Here is an 11,674-nt window from a genome sequence, read left to right as displayed (position 1 = left end):
TGTTGGTTGTTGTCTCCAATTAGTTATGAGGGGGCTTGTGTGTATTTTGTGGATTGGTTGGAGAGAGTCTTTGCCCGTTGTAGTAGTGATGATTGCGACCTTGCTGCCATGATTTGTTGGAGCCTTTGGTTGAATAGAAATTCTAAGGTTTGGAAGAACAGAAATGGGAGGCTGTCAAGTGTTCTTAATCTAGCCGGCCAGGATCTTTTTCAATGGCGTTCTGTGAGGAAGCTTCAACTGTTTGATAACACTTTTGTTTCATCTTCTCATGGGGCAGTGTGTTAGCAAGATTAGTCATGGGGCTGCAATTCGTAATTCTGATGGGGCTTTCTTCGCTGCAAGGAGTGACTGCTTTATGGGCAGTTTTGGTGCTCGGGAGGCTGAAACTATTGGGGTGCGAGAGATTCTCAGCTGGCTCAAGGGATTACCCGTCTTTCCTGTTATTGTTGAAATGGACAGCTTGCAAGTTTTCAATGTTTTGACTACTGCTAGTTTTAGTCCTAATGGTTTCGGTCTTATTGTTGACGATTGTAGAGCATTAGCTCAATCTCTAAGAGATGTTACTTTCTATTTTGTTAGGAGATCTGCGAACTCCGCTGCCCATTCTATTGTTAGGGTGGGGGGTTCTTTATCAGGTCCGAGAGAGTGGAGGCTTGTTCCACCTCCTTAGTTGATTTCTAAGTTATCTGCTTAATGAAGTTTATATTTCCCTCAAAAAAAAAAAAAGGCATTTATTATTTGTCTCTTTTTTAGTTAGCAGGACACACTTACCAAATTAAAAGTTTACTGACATGGTGAAGGTAAAACTCTCACCCAAAGAAAAGCGTAAGCCACGTCAGATAACCTATGATGACTTAATAATGCTAAATATAGTTTAGTCATTGTTTCTATTTAGTTCTTCATAAATGTCTTACTACTTTTGTGGAAAAGTTAATGTCAATTAAATTCACATTCACATACATTCCATACATTGAAAAGATAACAAGTAATTTGTGTGATAATAATATTAATGTTATTTCATGTACAAGACTAGTATGTTTTATGATTTAGAAATTGAATCTGCCAAACCAGCAAATTAAGCCATTGATACAGCTAGCTACTAGGAATTAGCCTAACAATGGAGAAGAAAGTCATCTTAGCTGTGATGCTGATGCTGTTGTTCATAGGGCAAGCAACGGCGAGGTTCGATAAGTGTTATGCCGTATGTTATTTGGATTGAATTTTAGATATGAAGGGTAGGTTTCCATATGTTCCAAAGAAACTCTTGCCTTGTGCCTGGAAATGTTTGAACCACTGACTCTTTCGTGGTGGTGCTTCTATGAGTTTCGATTACTGTAACATCGCTTGCACGGTGGATTGTTGCTCTGATAACGTTGATGTTATATAAAATCTCTTCCTCTTTAATTCAGTATTCTATGAATTTCTTCATAAGTATGTTTTTAATTGATTTAGGAATTTCCATACATTGTTGTGCAATTAAAAGAAGAAAAAATTGCGGTCAAAATTATAAATTTTAAAATGGGTTTATTACTATTGCCTAAATCAAATTCTCTCAAGTCAGCATTCTGCATCGAACACATAATAGGCCTTTCATACCATAGTCCACCTAAAATGAGACATAAGAAGCTGCCATGGTTCACCAAGCATTATGCAAATTTGACTTACATCATTATTGCTAGCTTGAGATTATATAGCTGTTTCCTGTTTGATCTTGCATGTGCCATGAAAATTTGTAAAATTGAGGGAACACATTAGAATTATGACACTCATTGTTGTAGTGTTGTCATTTATACGGCATGATATGCAAGCATTGGCTATTTAATTTGATCTGTACGACATGAAAAAGCATCTGGATTGAGTACATGGAATCACAGAAGATTAAGGGAATATTTATTTTACCAGTAAAATCGGAGTAAATGCTAAAAATACCTATATGTACTTCCCCCATTTCATGATAAATCATATATTTACACAAAAATAGACATTTGCTACCGGAGATTTTTTATTCTAACTCTAGTACACAAAACTTCAATTACATTACGCTCCATCCTAGCTATGCTCCAATCTTGCTTGTCTTTTATGTAGCTAAATGGATACAAAAGATAGAGATGACTCAATCCGGTTCGCTGAACAACTTCAAGTGCTTCTAACTCTCCTCTGGTTGTTCTGTGAATCAAAGAAATAATAACGTATAAATTGTGGCGGCTTTTAAGTTTAATTTTTCATGCTTTAAAATGCAATAATTTTCTCAGTTAAAATACCTGATGGTTTTTCTAGATGCGAAGATGAGCCTGATTGGCTCTTCAAACTTTCTGAATTCCAAGGCTGAGGATCACTTAATACATCCTGCAGGAAAATTCCCAGATGTTTGTTCAACATTTCGACTAGTATCAGCTTTAACTGGATTTTGTGTTTATTAACTCACCTGCATTGTCATTGAAGCATTGCTTTTGGAGGAGGGACATAAACTGCCTCCGAAGAAGGTCTGGCCCATGCTTTCATCTGCGAGTTCTCGCAATCTATTCAACTCCGGCAAGACGACTTTGCCAAGATCTGGCCTGTCTTTTCTTCTAAGTTCTGAACATTGAAGTGCCAGCTTTGCAAAGCCTAAGGTTTCTTCGAATGGCCAATCAGTCACAGTTGGGTCCAGCATCTCACCCAATGTACCATTCTCAATAGACCTTTCGACAAAGTGTGTCAACCCCATCGGTTGCTTTGCTGTTATCAGTTGCAGAAGAAGGATCCCCAGCGAATAAACGTCTGATTTTACACCAAGCATTCCTGTTTGTTGATACTCTGGATCAATATAACAAAATGTCCCAGCTGTTGACGTCAAGTGGCACTGTGTTACATTCTCTGCAACAGCAGGTACAAGCCTGGCTAATCCAACATCACTGATTTTACTAACGTAGTTGTGGTCTAGTAAAATATTGCCAGGCTTTAGGTCACGATGCACTAGTGGCTCAGGCTTCGTCTGATGAAGAAAGAGCAGGCCTGTGGCAATCTCTGCAGCTATCCGGAACCTCTGTTGCCAAGAAAGAGGTGGGGTATTCCCTCTCCGGAAGATACGATCATCTAAGCTCCCATTTGCCAAGTATTCATAGACTATTATCCCATATTCCGGGCAGGCTCCTAAAAGGAGTACCATGTTTGGATGCCTTATGCAGCTAAGTACTTCAATCTGTATTAGAAACATAGGTTCGTGACAGAATAAATATGCTTAAAGATGTTAGTATGGGTCTTAAATCTTGTAAGATCAATGCAAGTGAACTTGATTTTGTTTTTTCCTTTTTCTAACCTCTCGTTGAAACTGTGACCTTCCTTGAGCAGCATCCGGACGTAGAACCTTGACTGCAACGGGAGTATGATCAAGATAACACTTGTAGACAGGGCCGTAACCTCCTTCCCCAATCTTACGAGATTCAGTGAAAAATTGCGTAGCCTCTTCAATATCTTCTATAGTGTATCTCCTATATCTAAGGTCCTTGGTGCTCAAATTACTTGATGCTATTTTTACTTCATCAGATTCTTTGAGGCGGTTCATTTCTGCACTCAATCTTCTTTGTGCTTCTAGTTCTGCAATTCTCTTTGCTGCTTCTGCTGCTTCCACTGCCGCCTTGCACCTGGCTCTCTCTTTCTCTGCAAGTGACAGTGCTGTTTCCTCAGCAAAACGGGCCTCTTCTAATCTTCTTTCTTCGTCAAGTCTCCAGCGTTGCAGCTCCAATGCCTGCGGTATACACATTTCATTATGAATACTGTATGTCTCATTGAATTTAATAAAAATGCAAATAGTAAAACAGACTTCAGACCACCTTCTGTTTTGCCACAAGTGCTTCTTTGCATGCGGTACTATACATGTCCATTGTCTGCTTGAGCTCTAACTTTAACCTTCTCATTTCGGCTTCCACTTCATCCTGTGTGTTTTGTAATACAAACCCATAATCATCCATGATTAAACTTTTTGGATTTTCCAAGATGATTCTTATAATGCTATTTCGAAGGAGATTGGTTCCTTACCAAGTTCTGTGATGAGCATGAACATGATGTTGCTCCGCTATCCTGTGAGATTGATGACAAATCATATGGAGAACTTCTGTCAGAGTACCTAAGTCCCAAACGGAACGACCCTAAGCTGTGTTCTGAGCTGGTTGATATCCGTGAGTTTCGACCCACATCAACGAATTCGTAGTGCATAGATGGGCTGTGGTCAGAGCTTGGCCTGCCCGAACTCACAAATGATATGTCAGTATCTGATTCCGAGGAGTCCATGAAAGACTTTCTATCGAAACCTCTTCCTCTTGCTGGTGACCTGTTTCACATAATGGCATGGGGTAATTACTCCATGACACAATAATTTAAACCAATGTACTATTGCAATGTAATTATCTAATCTTACGAATGTGATAATCTATGGAGGATGAAGAATTTACTTGGCAGACTCTTCAAATGACATACGAGGCTTGAAGGATGTCCTATCTGCAGCATATGAAGGGTGGAAAATATTGGTTAGTACTTGAGCAACCCAAAATAGAACTAATGTTTTTCGAAATATCTTTATGATTTGGAGAAACAAACCTCGCAAATTCATACTATATCTGGATTGTGTGTCAGAAATATCATTTTGGCTCTGTAGTTGATCTAATAGTGGGGAAGTGAATGGGGCAGAACGAGACGCATTTCGCTTCGAAGAGATCTTTCCCTTGGATACGACATATATGTTACAGAAATCAGGAGCCGCTTTTGACACACTGCTAGGTACATCTGCCTTGAATTTTCTGCAAGACAAAAACTATCAAAATCTGGAGAATTTCAATTAAGTTTTGCACAAAAAGAACAGATTTTATTATCATTTCCTCTGCGAAAATGACAGCAAATTATGTGCATATTTCAGCGCTACACATATGACATAGCTATTGAAGAAGCTTATCAATAAGCGTTGAAGCTACACCCAGTAATTCCTCAAAATACAGTGGCTATTATTTAAACTGCATACAAGTAATGCTTCATTGGCCAAGCAAAATTTCCCTCGCGTCTAAAGCCATGCACATATGCTGCAGTCATATTATATATATATATAAGTCAAAGTTGTGATGAGGCACATACCTCATAAATCCATGTCGAGATGGGGCACCAAGGACCAAATCCTCAATTGCAGCAAAGGAAACATATTCTGTTATCGCTTTCACAATATCAACATCTTCAAGTAGCACATCAAAGCATTTTATCTGACACAAGAAATTATATTGCATATACAAAAAAAAAAAAAAAAAATTATTTCAGGTTAATGATGCATGTTTATATAACATGCTAAGTTAAGGCTATACAAATTGGTAATCCATGGATGAAAGAAACAGAGAATAGGGCCAGGAAACATACATCTTTACGAGTACAATAGCAACGAAAAGTAAGGAACAGATCCCTGATTTGCTTGTCAGGTTGCTTTTGATGTGGATTTGTTGTTGCACTGGCATCATAAACTTGGCTCTGGCCTGCACCCAAAAGAGGAAACAACAAGAAACAAGAAATAAAATGTACTACATTCATTAAATTTAATAATTTCAAACTGAAATTGAATCAACAAGACCAATTACTTGAAACAGAAGATACTGATGTTCGTTGAGCAACATGGATTAGAACAACAGTTTGGCCTCTATTGAGAAGATTATCAACTGCCCATTTGAGAGCATGCTGGCTACTTTTGTCCTTGTCAACAGCAACTGCTATCAGCCCATTGCCTCCAGTTTTCTTCACCCCATTCCCTTTTGGTTGCCACATTTCTCTTTTCTTTCTAAAACTTCTAAAGGTTTTAGATCAAGAAAAGGAAAAATTATTCTGAAAACTTTCACAATTTAACTGTACAAAGGGAACCCAGATTTGTGTACTGAAAAATAGTACTTACAAGAGAGGCCTCAAAAAAACCTCTCTTCTCTGTTTAGACGACAAATATTATATGAGTTTGACCATGACCAAGAACTTTAATGTCCACTTATCTTAAAATAATTTCATTGGTGTCTCCATTTTTGGCCATTCAAACAGAAGCCACACAAATAACTTTTGACTACAATGCAGCATACGATGCTAAAATTAGCTGAGAATGAAAACAAGAAGAAGCCAGATTTTTCTCTTCCTCTGACATTTTGATTTGTTTTACGGAAAGTCTCAATAAACTAGTTCGGAGAATCATAAATGGTTAGGCTATTTGAAGTTTGAATCCACTGAGATAATTTTAGCACACAATTATTAATCACATGAAACATTACAAATTAATTAAAATTCAATATTATTTTATGCCAACCGTAACTTTCTGATTTTGTGTCCGGCCCAAATTGCACTCTAGCTTACAGTTATTTTACATGCATGCATGCTTAGCCATGGTGTTGTTGGTGTGCTCCAGAACGGAATTAAACAAAATACCAATATAACTAAAAAGAAAACGCAAATTTTTTTATAGGAAAAAGGATACTTAGACTCACTATGGTTTTGAGGAAATGGTCATAAAGACCTTTTTTGACAATAATATCTTTTGACTTTATTAACCCAAAAAAATTGACCCTAAACTTTTATAATAAATAGAAATATGACATTAAAATAAATGTAATAACAATTTTAATATGTAAAAATATTTTTATATTTTACAATCTATTAGACCTAATTCATTATATTAAAGAAATTTTAATAATAAATAGAAACATAATATTAAAATAAATAAATAAAAATCAAAATTACTTTGAATATTAGAAAAAAATAATTCTAATATTATTAATAGGGAGATATTTTGTTAATTGTAAAATCTATTTCACTCAAAGATTTGTTTAAAATCCCTATAATAAATAAAAATATATTATTAAAATAAATATAACAATTTAATATTTAATATTATTTTAAATGTTAAAATAATTTAATATTATTAGTCTACTGGAAATATTATCTTATTTATATTAAATTTGTATTAATTAAAAAACTTCAAAGTCAATTTTTAAATTATTAAATTCAAAGCGTATTATGGTAAAAAAAAGGGTGTCTCTGTTTAAAAACTTAAGAATCTTTGTGACAATTTCCCGAAACCTTAGGGGTATAGGTGTCCTTTTTCCTATTTTTATATTAAAACATACACCTTTATTTTTTTACAATGGATAGGGCTATTAGAACCCACCAATCTTCTTTCTAAACCCTCTATTTAAATTAAGTTTTTATTTTAAGATTTTTTTGATAAAATTACTTAATTAACCATGCTTTTCTTTCTCTCACAATTCCTCAATTTGCCTATAGGTAATTTAAACTTTTATCTTTTAATTCAAATAAACATTGGCACTTGCTTCTCGACTTCTCGAAAAGTCAGTTTCGCAATGGCTATTACAAATTGGAAGATAAAAAATCTACCAAATAAAGAATATTAATCAATTTTTACTAGCCATAAAAACCATAAAAGTTTCTTTGGGTTTCATTTTTATTCTTGAAACAACAAAATTTAAGATGAACAAAAAAGAAAATAATAGTAGGAAGAAAGAAATAAAGTTTGATTTATGAAAAAAAGAAAAGAATCAATGGCAAAAAAAAAATGAAATTGAGATTTCAAGATGTATAATGTGATAATAAAGAGAAAATACAAATCTGTAAGTAGAGAGAGAAAATCGGTGAAGGGCAATTTTGAGATTTTAATTTTTTTTAATTTTAGTAGTTAATATATTTTTTTTAGGTAGGTATAAAGAGAAATTTGATGGGTTCAAATAGCTTTACCCTTATACAATTAGTGTAAACAAAATAGAAAAGACAATCTATAGCCTCTATAATCTTATTCTATTAGCTATTTTACTCTTTGACTCTATAAATCTAGAAAATTGACTCTGATATTTTATAATAAATAAATTAACTTTTCTGTAATATTATATGAATTTTTACCATGTTGATGATCATATCCACAACTTAGCTTGAACAAAGAATTGATAATCATAGAATTTGTCAATAGGTTGGATGGGTTGTTTTGTGAAATTGTCAGAGTATCTTGGCAAATAAATGTGGGTTTGTTGTATTGTTGGTCATTGTTTTATCTTTTAATATTGCTGCTATTGAGTCTTGGTTTTGCTCATGTTTTTGAGCTTATAAAAGTAGAAATTTGGTAACACATCTGAGAATCTAAATCTATTCTTACGCATCAAATTCATTCTATATGATAGCTGAAAGTTGTCAGATTTTGTGAAATCGATCCCATGAATTTTAAGGAAAGTTTACAAAAATAACCTTCAAATGTTTACATTTTTTGAATTTAACCCCTCAAAATTTTCCATTTCATAAGTAGCCAAAAAAACTTTTTTTCCCCAAATTACCCTCTATATTTCCACACTCCAAACTCTCTCTAACCACACTCCAAACTTGTGCTCTTGAATAGCGAACGGTGACGGCAATGGCAAACTAAAATCCAACTAAATCCACCGTAATCTATGCAAACCAGAAACAAATCCAAGAAATTGAAAAGAGTTAGGTAAGCAAACTTTAACATTGTTTAATGGTTTGAGTGAATTTGATTGGGATTCTACATGATTATAGGTTGTTGGAGTGATATAATGAAACAAAATTTAGCTAAAATGATGATTTATAACTATTGCATAGTAGGTGTTTGATGAAATTTCTCTTAGATAATTTATGTTTAGTTTGTGTATAATGAAGGTGCGATGGGGGGAGTTGTTGAATTGTGTGCATTGTTTTACCTACATCAAGTGCGATGGAGAGTAAATTTTGCGATCGATGAAAGAATAGAAGGCTCGGCTATCATACACAACGTGCGCGCACGGGCACGCCTGTTGTATGCAGCTCGCGACAGGCACCTTGTCGCACCAAGAGACAACATCATTATATATAATTTTACAACACACCAAAAATAAGAGTTCAAAATACATAATTAGTTGGAATGATACAACTGGTTTGTATTCGACTCAATGAGATTCTTACATCTCTTGCGGTTATGGCTCGGTTCATTACATTACTCGCATTTCACAGTCCTTCGCTTTACATCCTCACCAATAGAAGGTATTCTGAGCTCTAAACGACGACCGGGTGGTGATGCTTTAACCGATGAGTTAACCTTCGTTTCCCAGATTTTTGCTGGAATTTTCCAGTTTGCCATGTCGCCAACCGACTCTGTTGATTGTGCTGTGCCATGACCAATGATTCTTTGGAGCAATAATTAGAACAAAAACTTATGTAATCCACTCGAACGGTCAAACAAGCAGTAGTTGCATACGCACATACAAGCTAATTAAGTTGGAATACTCTACAGGAGCAAGTCTTGTTATATATGTTAACTATTCCTTGCTTAATATCACCACCCAAAACAAGATTCATATCTAAAAGATGAACAATTATGTGGGTGTACCTAAATCCTATTACTTTTTGAAGTAATCTCACATAAGGACAAAATAAATATTATGATAAAAGTGATTAGTGGGGAAAATTAAATAAAATGAGGAGGTAAAAAATATCACTACTCATAAACGAGTTAATTAAGTCAATTTTTTCAAACTCAATTAATGATTATTTGGTTTGGGGTTTATGATGAATCTATACATCCCAAGATAACCCAATAACAATAAAAATGATATATAAAAAATCTGTCAACTTTCAACTGCTAAACCCAAAATAAAATAAACTTAATTTTTAATCATTTATACTCTTCTATTAAAAAAAAGAATTCTTTTGAACTGTTCTCTTTTAAAGTCGGCGTTTATTCTAATGTTCAATCCCAAATTTAAAAATCACACAAACAACAAATTGTCAATAAACTTAAGTAGATATTCAAATATATTATGCCATACGGTTGAAAGCATCTATTGTTGTTTGTTTATCCATAAAATATTAGACTACAAGCAACATTTTATATTAGAGAGATTGTCAATTTCCTCCTATTGTAATCAATATATAGCATTTAACCCCTATTATTTTCATAATAGCTAATAACCCCCATGACAGTATAGGTTTACAATATCATCCCTATTTTCAAATAGACTTTTATTTTTATTTATTATAAATAAAATAAATCATATGAATAGAAACTAAATAAAAAATTTAAGTATTAAAAATATGAAATATATTTTTTGATGTGAACAAAAAAACTAATAATAAAATTTTTTTCTTGTACCTTTTTATTTTGTAAACATTTTCTTCTAATAAATATTTTATAAGATTTTAAAATTAAATGTAAAAAATACAAGAAAAATATTTTTATTATTAATTTTTTCACATAAAAAATATATCTTTTATTTTAAATATTTAATTTTAATTTTAATTTTCATTCATGTGATTTATTTAATCTATAATAAACATGAATAAAATGATATTTGAAAATAAAAGTAATATTGTAAACTTATGCTGTCAGGGGAATATTGGTCATTATAAAAATAGTGAGGGGACAAATGATATATATTGATCACAGTAGAAGGGGAAATTGGTTTTTCTGTTATATTATGATGTAGAATTAATATATTTAATTTTTACCTCCATTTTAATTTGATTTTAAGTACTAGTATTTTTTTTAATTTTTCAATGTTTTAATTTATTTAATTTTCAATTATAATCAAATTGTCAACCCCATCAAATCCAGCCCAACGATTTAAGGGTTGGATTGGTTTGAGATGGAAGTGTCATTTGATTGGCTTGAGTTGGTTTCTCCTAGATAGTAAGAAAATTAAATACAAAAACTAAAACATTATGTAATTCACAATATTTTTATTTAAAATAGTTTTTCCATTTATTTGAATTATCCAAGTCCATTAAGGGTAAAGCCGTTAAGTTATACAAAAAATCGGTGAGAGGGATGTCTTGAGACATTTCACAAACTATAGGGATGTGAAAAACATTTGCTCAAGGTCTTTATCTACATTTTGATTAAACTTTTGTGGTCTCTTGATCTTTTCAATAATATGGTATAACGAGTCTATTGATGATAGCATTTGTCTGTGAATTAGCTACTCTTAGGTTTTTATTTATTAACATTTCACAAATTATAGGGATGTGAAAAACATTTACTCAAGGTCTTTGAGTGCATTTTGATTAACTTTTGGGCTTTCTTGATCCTTTTAATTACATGGTATAATTAACTTACACTTACGTTAATTTTATTCTATTGAAACTCATATTACGAGAGTATGGTGTTTAAAGATTCACTTCAACTAATTAGTCCTCCCCATACATTTTCTCTAGAAAAATTAGATTATTATTATGAATAATATTAAGGATCTCAATTGTTGAATCCCAACTATTATGTATTATTCATCTATTGGATAGTTAATTTCATAATTGATAAAATCTAGCAGATGAATGCCATGTCGAAACTCAAGTTGTTATGATGAATCTATCATGTTCCATTAGCTAGTCATGATCATGCAATTACCAGCTAAATAAAATAGTGAATTAACCAAAATAGAATAAAACAAAAAAGAAAAGGAAAACAGAAAGGTGATCGTTTAATTCATTTTCTTTCTACAGTCCAACAAATTATGAATTTCTATCACTTAGACTTCAACTTAAGCAAATTAATTACACTACTGGCTAACCACAATAACCTCATTCTTTTCTCTCTCCCAACCTCACATTTCATTCATAAATATGAAATCTACCCCCTCAAAACAACCAGTTTCATCTTCATCTTTATGTTTTCATCATCAATTATCAGCAGGTGCAA

The 11,674-nt window shown here is 33.0% G+C and overlaps 1 protein-coding gene across 1 annotated transcript; it reads right to left on the bottom strand.

Moving 5' to 3' along the window:
* Positions 1-1,995: 1,995 nt before the first annotated feature.
* Positions 1,996-5,813, bottom strand: LOC18053636 (U-box domain-containing protein 35). The gene is made up of 11 exons (XM_024192210.1): positions 5,592-5,813; positions 5,377-5,489; positions 5,104-5,225; positions 4,576-4,775; positions 4,431-4,476; positions 4,018-4,309; positions 3,813-3,914; positions 3,299-3,727; positions 2,426-3,181; positions 2,262-2,346; positions 1,996-2,166 (listed from the first exon to the last, which is right to left on the bottom strand). Exons 1-11 carry the CDS (start codon positions 5,773-5,775, stop codon positions 2,147-2,149), a joined length of 2,349 nt encoding a protein of 782 aa, XP_024047978.1. The 5' UTR covers positions 5,776-5,813; the 3' UTR covers positions 1,996-2,146.
* Positions 5,814-11,674: the final 5,861 nt, after the last annotated feature.

Source organism: Citrus clementina, unplaced genomic scaffold (assembly GCF_000493195.1).
Source record: "Citrus clementina cultivar Clemenules unplaced genomic scaffold, Citrus_clementina_v1.0 scaffold_10, whole genome shotgun sequence".
NCBI lineage: Eukaryota > Viridiplantae > Streptophyta > Magnoliopsida > Sapindales > Rutaceae > Citrus > Citrus x clementina.
Note: the sequence above shows the minus strand (reverse complement) of the source record. Positions and strands in the feature narration are given on the sequence as shown.

Coding starts and splice junctions, on each gene's coding strand:
- LOC18053636 (XM_024192210.1), bottom strand. CDS start 5,775: ATGTGGCAACCAAAAGGGAATGGGGTGAAGAAAACTGGAGGCAATGGG. Junction 4,776..5,103: donor TCTCGACATGGATTTATGAG/GTATGTGCCTCA, acceptor TTTGTCTTGCAG/AAAATTCAAGGCAGATGTAC. Junction 4,310..4,430: donor TCATTTGAAGAGTCTGCCAA/GTAAATTCTTCA, acceptor TATGTGAAACAG/GTCACCAGCAAGAGGAAGAG.